The sequence below is a fragment of the Zingiber officinale genome, chromosome 3A (genome assembly GCF_018446385.1).
Source record: "Zingiber officinale cultivar Zhangliang chromosome 3A, Zo_v1.1, whole genome shotgun sequence".
NCBI classification, from domain to species: Eukaryota; Viridiplantae; Streptophyta; class Magnoliopsida; order Zingiberales; family Zingiberaceae; genus Zingiber; species Zingiber officinale.
In genome coordinates, this window is record NC_055990.1 from 134537104 (window position 1) to 134556461 (window position 19358).

General features: G+C 37.0%; 2 protein-coding genes and 1 long non-coding RNA gene across 4 annotated transcripts; all 3 read right to left on the reverse strand.

The window, feature by feature from the left end:
* Positions 1-1585: 1585 nt before the first annotated feature.
* Positions 1586-2701, reverse strand: LOC122054050. Of its 2 annotated transcripts, XM_042615893.1 has the most exons (4): positions 2456-2701; positions 2247-2344; positions 2048-2151; positions 1586-1828 (listed from the first exon to the last, which is right to left on the reverse strand). In XM_042615893.1, the coding sequence occupies exons 1-4, from the start codon at positions 2503-2505 to the stop codon at positions 1709-1711; spliced, it is 372 nt and encodes a 123-aa protein (XP_042471827.1). In that variant the 5' UTR covers positions 2506-2701; the 3' UTR covers positions 1586-1708. The 2 variants fall into 2 exon arrangements, 1 of the variants encoding a protein (XP_042471827.1); XR_006132539.1 differs by lacking the exons at positions 1586-1828; positions 2247-2344; positions 2456-2701 and adding an exon at positions 1899-1965 and having other exon boundaries at positions 2048-2171.
* A 1526-nt stretch (positions 2702-4227) lies between these two features.
* Positions 4228-5339, reverse strand: LOC122054051. The gene is made up of 4 exons (XR_006132540.1): positions 5000-5339; positions 4742-4804; positions 4533-4591; positions 4228-4350 (listed from the first exon to the last, which is right to left on the reverse strand). It is a non-coding gene; the product is annotated as an uncharacterized LOC122054051 (long non-coding RNA).
* A 6431-nt stretch (positions 5340-11770) lies between these two features.
* LOC122052491 (receptor-like serine/threonine-protein kinase SD1-8) lies at positions 11771-15796 on the reverse strand. Its single transcript, XM_042614024.1, has 7 exons — positions 14408-15796; positions 14215-14334; positions 13999-14135; positions 13708-13918; positions 12652-12889; positions 12415-12565; positions 11771-12334 (listed from the first exon to the last, which is right to left on the reverse strand). Exons 1-7 carry the CDS (start codon positions 15693-15695, stop codon positions 12032-12034), a joined length of 2448 nt encoding a protein of 815 aa, XP_042469958.1. The 5' UTR covers positions 15696-15796; the 3' UTR covers positions 11771-12031.
* Positions 15797-19358: the final 3562 nt, after the last annotated feature.

Sequence of the window (19358 nt, forward strand, 5' to 3'; positions counted from 1 at the left end):
GGTGCAGTCGACTGGGAGCGAACAGAATGTTTCTGTTCGCTCAGCTCGTAGACACCAGTCGACTACATGTTTTAGCAATCGACTGGTATAATCCCGTTGGGATGATGACGCACAGGATCTCCATATATTTGAACAAAACAGTAGCCGTTGTGTGCTACCAGTCGACTGCATGTTTCAGCAGTCGACTGGTATCGAGAATTCCAACAACCTATATATAAGGTTGGAAGCTTGGAGAGAACAACTCAACTGATTCGAAATTATTGGTTAAGCTCTCCAAGTGACCTCCAAGACTTAATACTCTCATTCTCTCCTCCCTAAGCTCATTAAAAATCTTGTGAAAGGAAGAGATCATCTTGTAAAGGTTTCTCCACCTTCGTTCTTGGATCGGAAAGGAGAAGATCATAGTGAAGCCTGATTGGGTGTATGCGTGACTTGGATTAGTCACCTCAAGGAGGTGGAGACCAAGTAAATCAAGGAGTTAGCCTTGTTCTCTTATTGTTTTTCAATTTCATTTCTTTTTGTACTTCCACTAACAAATTGTAGGAAACAAATCAAAGAAAGGCTATTCACCCCTCTAGCCATACGCAAATGTCCTATCATAAAAAGCATAAGAAAGTACTAATGGCGACTTGGGACGAGTCTTCTTCGGACGAATCAGAAGCTGACAAACCAAAGCAAGCAATCTACCTCTCACTAATGGCAACCGGAGGAGAAACAGATTAAGATGACGAGTCCGAAAATGAGTCGAGCCACGAATCTTCATCCAGGTCAGACCGACCCGAGGTAAACTCTCTTATTAGTGTAAATTCGTTTAAAATAATTGCTTGTTTGAATAAAAAACTAGTTTAAACCGAGGAACACACTAAACAACTCCTAAAGGAAGACAATATGCTTAAGGAACGACTGAACATGAACTCGGTGACCAATCAAGTTCAAGACAAAGATTCAATTCAAGTTGCAAAACTTAAGGAAGAAAACTATGTCCAGAAAAGTCAAGTCAACGAGCTCAAAGTACAATTTGAAAAATTTACCTCGAGAACCAAGTACCTAAACATGATGCTCAGATCCCAAAGAGCAGTGTACAACAAACACTACAACAAAAACCCTCATAGACATCGATTTTCCACCGATGTCTATTACATTTTCGACCGATGTCTATGAAGGCGATGTAAAAGGTCTGTCATTTTAGACATCGGGTTAAAATCGATGTAGTATCACTTAACGACACCGGTGTTCGAATCGGTTATTAACTGGTGTAGTATCACTTAACGACACCGTTTCATCAACAGTGTAAAATCGATGTAATATTATATGTTAATAACACCAATTTTGGCAGCGGTATACGACCGATGTAATATTAGTTAATGACACCGGTTTTGCAGCGGTGGAAAACCGATGTAATATCAGTATTTTTTAACAACACAAATTTGATTTTCGAAATAGTGAAAAACCCACAGTAACAAAAAAAATACACAAATATTCACAAATTACACAAATATTCTTCATTCAATAGGATCGATAAAATACACAAATATTCACAAATTACATAAATATTCTTCTTACAATAGTATCCATAAATACACACACATTCTTTTTACATCAAAAGCTAATAGATATCAGAATCAAGGTAGAACATTCTTTTAACAACACATCAAGGTAGAACATCGTGAGTCAAAAATCAAGCTGAGGCTACATTAAATTATGAGAATCATAATATGTTCAACTTGCTATCCTGCTCCATTCTTCTTGCGCCTTTCATTTCCCTAATCTCACCGCTTTTCACCTTCAAATGCCTAGTTTTCTGAGTTAAAATATCCACTGTTCTAATCTGTCAAACAAAAGTATCATTTGGTCTACTTAACTACAGCAAAAAATAAAAACAGAAGAATTATACATGCTGCAAAGTGAGGCCATATTGATAGCAGGTAGTCGAAGATTGTAAACCTCAAATTTCATTCCCATGCTCTGTTAAATCAAGGTATAGCAAGATTTTAAGATTTACGAACTACTAAACAAAAATATCATGAGGAAGAATCTATAGAAGTACCTGGACAACATGGGAAAATTCATTAAGGAATACATTTTGTGTGGCTAGGGACAGATGACTGCAAGCCAAAACCTCCAGCATATGCTTGATAGCCAAATCAAGAACTCCAATAAAAGAATACCACGTAAGTAAATGGAAGGAGATAAGGTCAAAAGTATCAAAGAAAAATGCACGAATTTACAAACAAAGCATAGAGAACCTTCCAACATTGTAGTGAACATGATCAGATATATAACTCCAACCATTTTCTCTGTAAACGAAGAGTGCATTCCTGTAAGCTCGAATCGCATGTTGTCTCTACATTTTATAGAATGAATGTTTTACAATTAGCACATAAAACTTTGAACATACTTTAAATATCTGAGACAAGTTTCAATATGAAGATGAATTTGACATGCAATCGAGTACCTGATCAGAAATGTAGTAACGATTTCCAGGCAAAACAAGATGAAAACCATACTTGCGTAACATTGGTGGGATGGAAAGCAAATAGCAGTAGGATGCTTGTTCAAGCATCACAACTGCATGCAGAGAAGGCTCCTGATGAAATATGTACATTAGTTGCACGCTTAGACACTCAGGTTTAGTCAATTTTATTTACACGCTTATAAGATACTGGTTGAGAAAGACAATGGGAACCTATGCCATTATAAGAAATGAAATAGGATTTACCTATTCTAGACTCTAGCTGAATCACTTATTGTTTTAACTTCTAACTATGGCTCATTTCTGAAAATAGATATTAATGTAATGTGTTTTTTTTTTAAATATTATTATGATGTAGATACGAATAATTGGCATAATGTGCTTTTAGAAAATACTATTCTGATATACTGATGATGTATAAAGGAATTAAATGGACCAAAAGAACAAGTGTAATCAAATATAATTTTTTAAGCAATAGGATAGTGTTTAACTATGAGGCTTTGAAATGACAACCAAATCCGATAAATTCAACATGTGGGAATCAAATTATTATTAGCAGGATAATAAAATCATAAGGAACATTACATGAACACTCTTTTGACACATCCGAAGGCCAAAAGAATCATGTTTACGGATCTTTCACACAAGTATATCAAATTGTTTGATTTTACAAGCAAGATACTCTCAGTTTAAAGTAGAAAATATACCAAAACTATGTAATATCATATCTTAATATATTACAGAACATGGAAAAAAAATTAAGAACCCAGACTTCTAGAAAATCACCATAAATACCTCATTAGAAGGTACTTTTAAGCATGCCCGCAATGCTGGATTCTTCAATTTCTAAAGTAATACCCCAAGAGAAGGAAATCCTAATTTTGCCAAAAAAAATCTAACTGTCATTTATAAAAAAAATATGATACACACACGCACATCAATACTAGAGGTGCATACGAATCAAGCCAATTCGTGAGTTTTTCAAGCTAGCTCAAAAAATATTTGATTTGTATTCGAAATTATTGAATTCGAGCAGAACTCGAACATGTTCAATAATTTTTTCGGGCGAAATTCAAACCCATAATATTTTGTTAGATTGTTCACGAGCTGCTCACGAGCCGAACTCGAATTGAATTCTAATTATTTTAACATTATTTTAACTTAAATATATTCAAATTAAGATTTGAATAATTGGAACAAAATTCAAATTTAAGTCATTTCGAGTTATAGTTTGAATATGCTCAAATCAAGGTTCGATCAATTCAAATCGAACTCGAGCTCGAATTTTATTTTGAATCGAGCTCGAGACAAAATTATTTGTATTTTCAAGCTTCGAATATCATATATATATTTTGAGTTTGAACTCAAATATAAATATTTTCATATTATTCGGCTCGATTTGATTCATTTGCACCCCTAATCTATACATGCATTTATTAAAGTGAATAACTCCAATATGATGTGAGAAGCAAAAAAAAAAAAAAAACTATATTACCTTAAATAACATACAAAGAATTAATTCAACAACCAAACTGACAAAGGTATAAATTTAAATCTTTATGAAGACACAAGTCATAATCACGCAAAGTGGACCCAGGTAGTCTAACTAGCATACTTACAACTTAATCAGAATAGCCATAGGTATTAGAGGTATTGCATTCTCTATATCAATTAGCTCGGAACTCCAATCAAACTACTGGAAAACATTAGATAATTATATCTAACAATCATTCTGAACTAGATCTATCAAAATAGAATTTTTCCGATGTCAGCTTACCAGTATACTTCCCATTTCTTTCATAATCATCAAGAAAATGAGAAACCACAGTGGTTGGAATAACATATCCAATGTTTTCAGTGTCTTCGGATCTGAAAACCTAAATGAAATATCTAGTGAGATATGAAAGAAGTTAGAATACTAATTTAGGTGCAAAAGCAGTACTCAGATGCATTTCCATTAAACATTATTCTGGGATAAAGTTAATCTATAAAAGATTTTTGAAAAGTTTGGAATAGATAAAGTAGGGAAAATAAAAGGCAGATTTAGCAGAAGGAATACCTGGAATGCCACACCAATACACTCACCACGATCATTGAAGGCAGGACCACCACTGTTTCCTACAAAACAAGTACTTTTCTTTGACAACATTAATATGCTTTTACAAGAATATATCTGTACCTTGCTAGAGAAAGTGGTGCAATAACATCCAACTATCTAAAAAATAAAATGCTATCTTTCTAGCAAGGAAACTAGGTTGAGTTACCAACCAGGGTTTATTGCAGCATCAATCTGAATACCAAGCAGATCAGAGGATCCATGAGCATACTAACCTGAAATAGAAGCAAAAAAAAAAGTGATTAATATTAAAAACCTCATTTGGACACCATGTTCTAAAATTTTCAACCAACTTAAAATTGATAACACTTAAGTCAGCAATTTATCATCTATAAAACAATCTCAGCAAGAATATAAAATTCACCAAAAAAATACTAAAAGCTTATGATCACAATTTCATGAAATCAAACCTCAATTCGTGATACCACACCCTTTGTCACAGAGATTGTATCTCCACCAAGTGGATATCCTACAATAGTTACTGAATCCTGTGTATCATATAACTTGTTAGTTTGATGAATTATGGAAGAACAACTAGATTAAATAACCCTATAGAAAAGAGAGCCTTAGAAAATGTTAACTGTTGCAACAACTGAACTACTTGATCACACTTCATCACATAAAGATTTGACAACAAATACAGACTTGGCATACCAAAAGTACATATTACCACTGATAAAATTCAAGTGTGGATAATCAATATCTTTATTGTTTCAAAAGAAAACATGCTGCAAGTGGCAAAGTATAAATTCACTTGGAGAAACATGGAGTACGTTGCCTTATGAAAGAACATTATAGATTATATTATAATAGCCCATCACCTACCAGTGATTCAAAATGGAACATAAAATTTCCTCACTTTCTTCACATTGGATAAATACCTAACCACTATGTGACAAGAACCACAAGCAATCTATCAAACTTGGTAACTGGAGTTTGCTTTAATGAACAAAAAGGCTAATTATGGCAGTTTGATACACTTAATTCATCAAAATTATAGATATAGAAGTGTAGGCCAGTTATTTACAATTTTCCAGCTCTTCATTATCCTGCAAGTCAGGGATTAAAAAAAACAATCATATGTTGTATCATTGAAGCAAAATGCTTATAGGAATTAAAAAATAATTAAGCCAATTCAATGAACAACTGGAGAAGGGCTAATACCCAGTTCAATGATGCATCAAAAGAAACACAAATTACTTATGGAAAAGTTGCTTATCATGAAGGAAGAGCAACATTTTTGCAATTCATGAACAACAGCAACCTGAAGGCATGGCAATTGACCAAAACAAAGTGGTTCAGCACCTTTCCAGAATTCTTCACTCTCAACTGTAACTAATGCAATTTCGCACTCTATGCCTCTAGCTAAGACCTATAAATCAGGTTACTGAGAAATTTGGTAACCCAAGATTGAGAAGTCAAGTTCAGAAATAGTAAGAAGAACTAATGCTTTTAAAGGAAAGGAGGTATATAGAAAATCAATACCAGCTATGCCAAAATATTACCAATAGTTTTCAAAAAGATTACAGAACATACTGCAAACACATTCATAAAAACCTGGAATAAGTATTTAACAGAAGATTTTAAGATGCTATTTGCAAATATGAATGAAGAAAAAGACTGATGATTTCCAATTGCAAGCTCTATCACAATATAATTCTCACAAAGCACAGACCTAAGAATTTCCCACTGTGCTTTGTAGCAGTTAAGAGTATTCAAGTTATTAGAGTATTTTGAGTCATGTAATGGAGTTTAATCCCACATTAGGTACTTTAGGTTTATATATTAACTCTAATGCACATGAGGTGCATATAATATCACAGTTATACCATGCACTAGCAGGCAAATATGTTATGAAAGATCAACAACACAAGTGCACAAGGATATATCCGAAGTAACATTCCCAATTTTGGGAGAGAAAAAAAACAGTAATTAGGAGGAGCGCAAGACCTGTTTCTTGTTGTGCTCGTTGACGGCAAAGCAAGCGAGCTCCTGGATCTCGATGCTGTTCTCTCTTCCTTCAGATTCCCTCACGTTGTCGACCAACCGTGCCATGGTGGTCGTGGGCGTCCTCTCGCTGTTCGGATCTCGTCAGCTCCTACCTTAGCCGGGAAGAGCGAAGAGAGGAAGGAGGAGGAAGAGAGGATCGGACGAGGTGGCAGAACAGAACGATTTATGCTGCGATTTTGCTTAGGACAGAAGAAGGTGGTTTTGATCCTTCTCGGGAGAGGAAGGGGCGTCGATTCAGGAAGGGGAAGAAGGAAGGGGCGTCAATCCAGGAAGGGGAAGAGGGAGATGAGTCTGAGAGAGATGAGAGAGATGGTCGAAGGTTTAGGTTTAGGTTTAGGCTGAGCAAAGGGGCACGATATTGGTTTACGTTTGGAGATAACTTTGTGAAGTGTTGTAAATTTTGGCTGGTGGAAAAATTAAATTATTATTTTTGGTTCATTAACATCGGCTTTTAAAAATCGCTGTTAAAATCAGTGTCTATTAACAAAAAAAAGGCGCTCATAGACATCAGCTAAAAAACCGATGTCTATAAGCGAAAATCTGCGCTCATAGACACCAATTTTTGGAAAACCCGATGTAAAATACTCAAAGACATCGGTTTTTGCTTAAAACCGTTGTTGTTCCACCGATGTCTATGAGGGTTTTTCTTGTAGTGAAATCTGGACTCGGATACAAACCCAATATAAAATACAAATCATTTTTGACTTTAACTCAAAATTCAAAATCAATTAAAACTTTGGTTCTGAAAGCGTGCTTAACCATGCAAATAGAACTCAATCAATACTATATATCAAAAGATAAAATTCACTACATAAATCAAATTAAATCAAATAACTCTTCCTTAATTTTAAAAATTAAACTTTCAAAAATAAATGCAAACCAAAAGAATAAAATCAATAAACCTAAGTTAAATAAATACAATCTAAACACAAGCTATAACCAAGTATACTGCAACTATAAAACAAGTCGACACAAACGCAAAACTTAAATCCAAACGTTTAATAATTCAGGGGAAGCTCCAAATTAGTTGACACCTCCAAAAATAACAATTTATTCGATTGGGTAATTAGGATTAGAATAAATAGGAACAAAAGTTTAACTTGATAAACGATACTGGAAAATTTTTGGATGATAGTAGGTTAGGAAAATTCTGTCTATGCATGTCTAGGAAGATATGTCTTCGGCCTGGTGTATTTGGCTTAGTAGAACTAACTGAAACTTCTTTTTACGAATCCTAACTGGTTAGATCAGAATTTTGTATTAAGTTCAGTGGATAGGACTATTTAGAAAATTTTGAAGGCGTGGTTACTCTAATGATGTCCAGGTGACTCACCACAATTTAGAAGTTTATCCAAAAAATGTTTGTTTATTGAATCCAAAGCTAAACTTGAATCTAACATAAAGTTAAACCAAATTATAAAATTCAACTGAATTCATCTCACAAAATCATAGGATTCCTTGATTAAAAATATACATCGGGTGAGATGATTAAGGATCTAAAATGAAACTTAAAACTTAAATTAAAATTAAAACTTAAATTAAAATTACAACTTAAACTAAGATTAAAAACTAAAATTAAACTCAAATTAAACTAAAATTAAAATTAAAATTAAACTTAAAACTTAAATTAAGAATTAAATTTAAACTAGAATTAAAATTAAAACTTAAATTAAAACAAAAAAACTGTGCCACCGAAGGCGCCTCCGAGTCAATCAGAGGCGCCCTCGCAATGGCCAGATATTTCCCGTCTCAACTGACTTAAGGCGTCTTCAGTCGGTTGAAGGCGCCTTTCATAACACCTTGAAGGCGCCTTCGATGAGGCTGAAGGCGCCTTCAATACCAATTTTTCCAGTGAACAGAGTGGTGCTCTGTTTGCAACTTTAACCGCGAGAAGGCGCCTTCTACCGCCAATCTTCACTACTTCATCTTTTTTCCTCCAAAACTTTGATTATGCCTCGTCGTACACCCTAACTCAACTACTAGCTATTTTTTTTTGTTATTTATTTGTTGTTATATGAATGATATGCAAATATAAATTATTTTAGGAAATGACGACATGTTAACCCTAACCCTAGCAATGCCCCATCTACTGATACTAGGTTTACGTCTGAACAGTTTAGGTTATATTTCCTTAAACATATATGTTGCATTAAAATCTAGATTCCTGAGTAAGACTTTCATTATCCAGTACTGCGCACCTATCATAGAGATTATTGATTACTACCAATTAGATAGGCTAGTTTACTGCAACCATGCAGTAAATCTAGACTTGTGTGCACAGTTTTACAAATCTGGTTAAGGTTGATGACCTGACCTATTCCACTAGAGTTGGTGGGAAGGACTTTCAGTTCTCCCCCGCTTTATTGTATGATAGTTTAGGACTTAGGATATCTTCTTGTTCATTTTTGTGCTACCCTAGTAGGGATTTGCCATTTGACGAACCCTACTCCCATATTACATTAGATACTATCTACATGCATTTTTTAGGGGAGGAGAGACTACCTACAGTGACTGACTTTAGGTCACTCTTATATAGGGTCTAGGATTATATCCTATATCGAGTCTTGACTACCTGCATTCTGCCGATCACATCTTGCGATGTTACGATGATGCGACTATCTCATTTATTTTTCCTGTATGCACTATGCCAGCGCCTTGACATCGACATTGCATTGCACATATTCCATAATGTCATTCATGCATCCAGTCTCATCACTAGGCATGCGGGTTCACATGCCATATTGTCATATTTTGGCATATATATTCTCAGCCATAGGGGTAAATATGACGCAGGGTACACCCACTCCCCTTAGCACATATGACGAGATTAGCCAGCGTTAGTTTGCATTAGTGCATATAGACATTACTGCTTAGGAGGACTAGCCTGGAGAGCGGGACCACAGCCAGATATACTAAGCGAGGTCGAGGATGATTTTCCATCTATCATTCCCAGCGAGAGAGAGAAGATGCCAGCATTCACGCTCGAGGAGCTCTTCGGATATCCTCTGACTTGGACCCAACCCTCGACCTCGACATAGCCCTCGACCTTGACATAGCCCTCGACTTCGACACAGCCCTCCACATAACTATCCATGAGGACCGACTAGCATGACTTGAGGAGTCTTCCGCACAGCTCCGGTAGTCAGTCTCAAACGAATTCAGCACTTTTTGGGGAGAGATGACCACCGGATTATCCTTACTCCGGGAGGAGATGACCACCAGACTTCAGCAGATTCTTCGAGCCTTGCGAGTTCCTGAGCGGTCCCCATCCCCTCCAACTGATGAGGATCAGACTTGATCATATTAGTATACTATCATACGTTGTATACTTGGTTGACTGGATCTATATAGTTGTCCACTTTTTGTCATATTATTTAGATAATCTAGGATTATGTTTCATAGACTAGGCCTGCTATTTTCAAAATATTTTCCAAATAATTTGCAACTTTTAGGGAAAAATTCTTTACTTATTTTTTCTAAAAATTCCCATTTTCTTAGATTTTAAAAATTATTTTAGCCTTAATCTAGATCAAATATATAGAAAGCATGATTCTATAGATCTAGGACTTGAGCATCTCACAAACATACTAGAACTCTTTTGATTGTGTATTCAGAAATCTAGAACGGCGTGAGATGTATAGGCAGATTGCTTGACTTAAGATGCTTATATTAGTGCATCAACACAAATCTGGGCATGAAATACCAAACATTATAGTGATCAGGTTAAGTAATCCATTTTTAGTCAAACACTAACTGGATGCACTTACTTAACTTAACTAACCAAGTAAACACTACTATCTTTTGGTAGTTAGTTAGTAACTAATGATTAGACATTTAAGGAAAATTTTCTAGATGAATATTTTTAAATGCATACCAGGTCCAAGGGAGGTAATTTGGAACCAACTTTTAATACTTTCCTTAAAGCAACTTAAAACAAAAAAAAATATCCATGTTGAAAAGTTTTTTTAAGAGATGTTTTTGAGTATCTTATTTATATCCCACAAATTAATGTTTATTTTGCGAACAATGTTTTAATGTTTTGACAATTGTGTTTGTAAAATATTTCTCTAAGTTAAAAACATCTCTTAGCATTAACATTTTAAAAATATTTATAAATTCCTAACATTTTGAAAATAGCTTTCAAGTTCGTGTTAAAATACTTAAAACTTATGATTTTAAAAAAGATTATTGCTTACCAAAATAAATGTTATTTTTGATAAAATTATGCTATACCTTTACCATAAATGTTTTTCTGAAAAATAATTTATAATCTATTAGAAAATTTTATTTTGTAAAATCTAGCGTTGTGAAATTTAGCGCCTTCAGTTCATGGAAGACACCTTTAATATTGTTGAAGGCGCCTTCCACAGGATATATCTTGGACCTCATCGTAGATAAGACAAACAAGTTCAGGATCAGATTTCTTAGGTTAGAGGCACCTTCAAGGTCCTTGAAGGCGCCTTCCACAACCCTTATAAGGGCTTCTCGACCCAAGCTTCAATAACAACTGACATACGATCTTCTGCGCGTCTAAACAGCTTTCTGGCTACTCCGGCTTTCTGTTGCTGCTCTGTTACGACTTTGCTACACTCGACTGTCACTGAGAAGCTGACCAAACATCGAGCTTGAGCCGACAAACATTGTTTGATAACTAAAGTTTTCTTCTCCGATCTTTTTGTACTCGATCTCCTCTTCTGGTGGTTCTGGAAGAGACATTTAGTGGATTACCCATTAATAGGTCCCTGGGACCTAGGCCTTGGAGTAGGAGTCACCGAAGTATCCGAATCAAGTAAAAACCGCTTGCATTTGTGTCTTTTACTTGCTTTTCACTTTCATTTTTTCCGTCGTGTCTTTGCTTTGATTTCAAATCCAAAAATAAATTAATTAAGTTTTTGAAAACCACGTGATTCACCCCTCCTCTCACGTATGACTTGATCCAACAGTAAATATAATAGACAATGATTTTGTAAATAGAAAAAATAACACTTCTTTATGTATTGCAAAAGCGTTGTCTTTGTAATAAAACTTTTTAAGTGTGACAAAAACCATTGTCTTTTTAAAAATGACAACGCTTTTTATGCATTGCAAAAATATTGTCTTTGTAAAAAACAACAATATTTTTTACGCGTTGTCTTTGAATGAACTTTTAACAATAGTACTTTTAACAACGCTTTTTCAGCAACATAGACAACGCATAAAAAACGTTGTCTTTTATCTTTTTTCTGGTAGTAAATGATGCCACATGGCAATAGTGTTGTAAAGACAATTGCTTATGATTACTTTCATAGCCAAATTTATAGGCAACATTTGTACTTAGCAAAATGCAAGTCTCAATTTGACCAAACGCTTCTAATAATCTATTAACAAACCTCAAAGACTACAAAATTTCAACATTACATTTTGTATCACTATGCTTGTATATTTGTTGCTAACTATCGAGCTTCCAAGATTGTGATTGACGCTTCGTTTGAACAAGCGCATTTCATGATACTTGTTGAATCTCCTTCCTGTAGATCTCTTGAAACAAAACCTGGTTGTCTTGGTTCAGGTAACAATGTATTTTCACTTCCTAACATTAACAATATTGATGTCATGGTTGGTCTATCCTCACACCTTTCCTCAACACATAAGAGTCCAATATTTATGCATCTAATGACTTGTTCCATAGAAAATGAAGGACAAATTGTTTCATCTAGTAATTCCAATGCTTTATCATTTCTCCACAATCTCCATACCTGTAATTAATTGATACAATTAGGATTACAACAACAATGACGACCAATAAATATTTACTTTGTTTTTTTATGATACTCACATAATCTAGTAGATTTAGGTGCTGGTCAAAAGCAATAAACTCTGTATTCTTTTTGCCGCTTATAATTTCAAGTATCAATACTCCAAAACTAAAAATATCAGATTTAATAGAGAACTTTCCATTCTTAATATACTCAGGAGACATATATCCACTGCAATAAAAAATAAACATGATAAGTATCAAAGTTAGTTGAATCACCTATGTAATAAGATAGTGATGAAAGATAAAGTTACGTACTATGTTCCAACAATTCTCTTTGTTTTTGTTGCATTTTCATCACCGTCAAATATTCTTGCCATGCCAAAATCTGATATTTTGGGATTCATATCTTTATCAAGAAGAATGTTACTTGCCTTGAGATCTCTATGAATAATTATAAATCTAGAATCATGATGAAGATAGAGAAGACCCCGAGCAATTCCAACAATAATATTGTAACGCAACTTCCAATTCAATTGCCCACTTTTAACTTCATCTGAAAATATGGATAAATGTGTCATTTTAACAATTTTAGTATAACAATTCTTAAATAATTCACTTCATAAATTTGACATTAATGACTACTTTATTTTTACCCGCCGAGAAAATTAAAATTAGTTAGGAGAATGCAAAGAGAGAAGAGGAAGGGGAAACAACAACACTCCTCTATATTAAAGAAGAAGACGAAGTTTGTAGATGAGTCAACCCTCATCCCATCAATATTGCATAGCTTTCCAATTCGACGCCCACGCCCTTTAATGCTGAACCCATTATTCAGCTGCTCAATCACTTTACCTCCATTCGCATCACATAACTTAAGGGGTAAATGAGAATTTGCCACCCTTTGATTTTTTTTTTTTGTTAATCAAGGTATCCAGATTTTTAAAGACTCAATTAATTTTGAAGGTAAACGGTCTTTCCCTTAGTTTGTTCACCGGCTAAATCCGAAAGTGCTCGCGACAATTGGCTCATCAGCTAACCTTCACAGTCAACAATCCACTATAAAACTTACCCTTACCTAGTTGAATTTTGAACCATGGTACTCTATGAATCTACCAAATTTCTTGCCGCTACGCCATGAGAGGGGAGTATGTTTGCCACCCCTTTGATGCATGGCTATATATAGTGTCGTATCATCAGCTCAATGTGGGTAAAAAAATTAACAGCCAGCACATTGGAGAAATTGCTCCTCTCCGTTTGGATTTGAGGTTTGTAAATGAAGAGAGGGACTTGAAATTGGTGCTCTCCTCATCTCTTCCTGGGGGGTAAACGGGGCCTAAGATTATGTGTAAAGAATACTGATAGATCACTTACCGAATAGAAACTTATCTAAGCTTCCATTGGACAAGTACTCATAGATCAACATCCTTTCTCCTGCCTCAACGCAGCAACCAAGAAGTCGAACGAGATTTCGATGTTGCAGTTTAGCAATCAACTGCACCTCATTCTTGAACTCGTTCACACCCTGAGATGATGTTGTCGATAGTCTCTTAACAGCTATCTCCTGTCCCTCGGACAATCTTCCCTGTAATTAATTGGCTTTTACTTGTAGCTACAGAACGATTTAGTCTTGAGATCCATCAAACTTACAGTGGTGACATATACCTCATAAACTGGACCGAATCCACCCTCTCCACGCTTGTTGCCAATGGAGAAGTTGTCGGTGGCATTCACAATTGTATCCAAATCAAATAAGGGCAGGTCCAAGTCTTTTTCTTCCGTTTCTTCGCCAACGAAGCTCTCTGCAAAGAAAGTGAGAGTATTACTCAAAACAATTACAAAGTCAATTATTGGATTAATTAAGGCGCCATTAGATGGTACTTTTAGTCTTCCATCTCCAAATGCAGAGTGCAGCACAAGAAAGCAGAAACGATGCCGCCAAAGTAACGGCTACGATCACCCCTACCCGCCTCTTATTAGACGGCCTTGATTCCGCGTACGCTACACCAAGAAGCACAGGGTCAACGAACGTTAATTACAAACTAGAATTGATAGCCATTGTGTAATTAATTACCTACAATTAGATCGGCAGCAGCAAGCCTGACGTAGAGATCCTGACCCATCCCCCCGAAGAAGAATCTAATATCTGTGAGGTCGGAGGTCCAGAGAATGCACCCGCTCCCGTTCACATTGGCGCTGGCGTAGGCCGTGCAGTTGCAGTCGTTTAAGCACAACCTACTGCACTCTGCCAGAGTCAAACTCGCGCGCATCACCGCACTTGACGTTTGCGGCAGCTTCAGGTTGCTCTGATTAAAGAACCCATCGGTCCTGTTACGGCAGTCCAAGTGCGTCTTCCTCACGCAACCGCCGGACCAGTCCCTGAGGATGTCCCAATCGGTAGAATTCTTGGGCTTGAACCCCGTCAGGCACTTGCACATCGGCGACCCGTTGAGAATGCAGATCGCGTTGAGGCCGCATGCCGATATGAATTCGCAGGAATCCATGGGATCTCGCCGGCCTGTCCACTGCTGGCTGTCCTCCACCCAGATCCGAAGCTGGATTTCGCCGGAGGGGATCAAGGTGAGTTTTGCGAGCAAGGAGTTGTCGCGGAGGGTGTAGGTGTAGATGAACTGTTGGGACGCCACCGTGAAGTTGTACCTCACGAGGTTCTCAGACACCATCTCCGGCGAGCCGCTGAGGTAGAGCCCGTTCCACGGCCCCGATCGCCACCGCGGCCTCTTCCCCTGCCATATGAACTCCTCCGGCACGCCGTCCATGTTGATGCCCATCACGTAGTCCCCCGGCGTCGGATCGCTGAGGCTCGTCCACGCCGTGAGGTTGAGATTGAGTCCGCTGGTCATGCTCCGGCCAAATCTCATCCCTGGGAGGATCGTGTCCGTCGGGTGGTCATAGCTCTGCCACGCCACATATCCGTTCGGCTCGGCCTCCTCCCCGACGACGAAATTACCGTTGTCAAGGAGCCGGGCCACGGGGTTCCTCAAGGGGGCAGAGCCGTCGCTGGAGGACCAGAAGACCGTTGTCGAGTTGTCACTGGTGAGGAGGAGCGTTCCATTGGTGATTAGAGAGAGTCGTCCGGAGAGATCAGGTAGAGGGCTCCGGCGGTTGGCGACCCAAACGACGGTTCGAGGTAAGATGTTGTAGAACCATATGCCGACGTAACGGTAAGAAGAGTCGTTGGAGGTGAAGAAACCCAACTCGAATCTATTGCCGGCGTCTAGCAGCGTGGTTCCATCGGCGTCGAGGAGAGGTTGTTGAGGGGTTAATGTGTCGTCTGCTAAGCAAACGGAATTTACAAGAACAACTACTAAAATAACGAAGAAGAAGAAGGGAATCTCACTCATGATCTATCGGAATTTTGGAAGGATAACTGAAGACAAAATTTATCAGTAGATTGGGTTGTTTATCATAAAATAATGTTATGGATGAATATCTACTAGTCGATGCCTGAATCGGCAAGGCAAGCCAAGAACAGGTATGCAGTGTCTTTCAACACATAGGTAACCGGAGTCAAAATAATGTAGAGCCGTGGTCAGATCGATAATTGAATCAACGAACTGACCATTGACCCAGTTAAATAGGTCGGTTAATCTGATTTTAATAGTGAACGGGCAGTTATACGGCGACGAGGAGCTGATATGGCACGCGACAATTATCACGGTATAGGTCAAAGTTAAGACGGTCAACATCAGGACTTAAACAAGGCTCGTCTGAATGACCCGAGCGGGAAGTGGCTACATCAGTCGATCGGAGGAACCACTGTCCGGTCGGCCGTCTGGATGAACCAGTGTTTGGACAGCCCAATTGGTAGGAGATTCGGCCAAGTACCCGTCCGACTCAGGGAATGGCATGGCAGTGACATTGTCCATATTAATAATGATACAATAAAATAATAAAAGAGGAAAAAGATTACGACACTTAATACGGGGAAGAGAAAGCGAAAGAAAACACTTCATCTATCATTGAATGCGAATAAGTCATCTATCATTGAATGCAAAGAAGCCAAAACAAAGATGCCTTCTGTCGGTAATTAATGATCATTAAATAGGAAAAGATGGAAAGTCACTAAGAAAGATATAAAAGAGTATGTTAGGTATGGAGAAAGGTAAGATTCATCTATGTCTTTACTATTTTCGATTTCTCTTCTTACTTCTGTTTCTAACTTGAGCATTGGAGGGTCAACGTCAGGGACCCCTTCCCTGGTTTGGTTTGTTTTGCAGAGAGGAGCGAGATCTTTATCCAATCAGTGAAATTACCACATCCCTGGCTTTCTAGCTTCACAATTTCGGACAAGATCATTTTGGCGCCGTCTGTGAGAACGTAACCTGCATCTGAACGAGAAGATGGAATACGTTGGACGATTAACAGTGACGCTAACGCAAGAGGATCTTGACATGCTGATACAGGCTAGAGTGGCGAAGATAGTGGAGCAACAACAACAATAAGCGTGTTGGTTGCTACTCGGAATACGTACTGGTTCCCCTATACAAAAATTTGTACAACGTCTGAACCTTTCCTAGCTACCATGTGTTCTTTAAAAGTTAAACTTGAATCGTAAACGGAACTTAACATTATTGATCTAAGTTCAACTTATCTGTTCTTAGAGGTTAGATTTGGATTGCAAGCGGAACTTAACACTATTAATCCAAGTTTGTTACAAAGTAGATTAAATATTAATTTCAAGGATCGGCTTCCAGGTTATATATGGCGAGGTACTAGGCCTTCTTAGGTATGAGATTATCAACCACATCATAGACAAAACCTTTCAAAGAAATTCAATATTCAATCTCCTTATAGTAAGCTTAGGTTTAACGACTAAGAACAATCGAATCACAAGATCGAAAAACAAAAGAACACAAAATCGAAACATAAAATCGATTCCTAAAACGATAGCCTCTTGTGTTTGATATTTCAAGATCAAAAACAAAGAACATGAACTAACTAACATGATGCGGAAACAATTAGTTAATTATATCTTTCTTTGTAGCTAATGACCTCTTGATCTTCTATTGTATTCCTCTCCTTCTCTTGGACGTCGTGTGGGCGACGATCTACCAAGATGAATTCTACCGGAACCACTTCTTCTTCTCCAAGACTCTTGAGCCACCATGGGATGCCAAAATAGGAAATTTCGTTCTTATTCTTCTCCTCCAAGCAACCGGCACCAAGTGCTTCTCTTCTTCTTCTTCTTCTTCTTCTTCTTCCTCTCCAAGCAACCAGCCACAAGGATTTAGCAATTTTTGATGCCACCGGCAATAAGGAAGCAAAAGAAAAAGAGACAAGAAGGAAGGTGCCACCGGCCATAAGGAGGAAGAAAGGGAGAAGTGGCCAGCCACCCAAGGGAAAAGAGAGGGAATAAGAATAGGTTGTATATCTCATGAGGCACCCTCTCCCTCTCTTTTATAATCCTTAATCTTGGCAAAAAAGGAAAGTTTAATTAAAACTCCCTTTTATTCTTTTTATGGCCGGCCACATCATGGATACTAAAAAGGAAAAAATTTTACAACAAAAATTAAAACTTTTTTTAATTCATGATGTCTAAAAAAGAAAAGTTTTAAACATAATTAAAACTTCCTTATTTGTGACCTCCCTTTAAAAGAGGAGATTTTAATAACAATTAAAATCTCTCTTTTTAAATTTCATATTGTACAGGGCAATAAAAGAAAGTTTTAAAATTAATCTCTCTTTTTTAAAATATGTAGACAACTACAAAAAGGAAAGATTAATTAAAACTCTCTTTTAAATCATGGTTACAAAAAAGGAAAGTTTTATCAAAAATTAAAAATTTTCTTTTAAACATTATAGACAACTACAAATAAGGAAAGATTTTAATAAAATTAAAATCTCTCTTTAATCTTTTGTAGATAGCTATAAAATGAAAGATTTTTAAAATTTAAAACTATCTTTTAAAACCATGAGGATGACTATAAAAGGAAATTTTAAAATTAAAATTTCTCTTTTAAATTCCTTTCATGAATTGTCACGCCCCAGGTATTCCCTGCCAGAAGAAATTTCGACAGCATCTCCCCTGTACGGGTGACAATATGAATCCCGAATACATATATCTATACCTCGGCCACACACGGCCGGAACAATACACACAAATAGTAAACAATCCACGCAATTATATTCAACATTTCCACACAGATATAATATGAACAATCCACGCAGTTATATAAAGAAAGAACGATATAGAATCCTCGAAGATATATGTAAACCTCCTACTCCACTACAATGAAGAAAACAAATTTACGAAGAAATGAAGATATATGCAGCGGAAAACTAAAAGTAGTAAACCCAAGTGTTCGATATAAAGTCCACAATACAAAACCCACATCACAAGTATAAAAGATGCAAAAACAAAACAGACCCCGACAACAGGAAATCCTTGCGATAAAGGGCTAGCGACTGGAATCTCTCCTGACGGCCTCAACCTGAAAAATAGTAACAACGGGGTGAGTTCAAAGAACTCAGCAGGTAATCCAATAGATATGTACAACAACATATAACCACCAGTAACATCTTATGGTACAGTACACTAAACCATAGAGCCTACAGTACAATTTCCTAACAGTACAACCTATGGTACAGTCTCCTAACAGTATAACAGATATGCATAGCTGAAATAAACTGTAATAACCAGCAATAGGCATAAAGTACAGTCTATAGCAAAAATAATAAGAAAATGCATAACTGAAATAAACTGTACTCACCTGCGAGGCTTGTGTAACTGACTGTGATCATACACAGATAAAAATAGTCAGAGCAGAAGCATATAACCTGTATGCATGTCAATCATATGCAATCACCAAAATACATCAATCATAAATAATGCAATCTGTGCATATGATGCAAATGACATGTCCTGGTCACCCCTACTGCCATGCTCAGCCGTCTCACACGCAATGGCGAGACCGAGTGGGTAGGGCTATGACAACCGTGCACTCTGCCGTCACTACCCCTGATGAGTGACCGAGTGGATGGGATGCTGTCGGAGTACATCTATC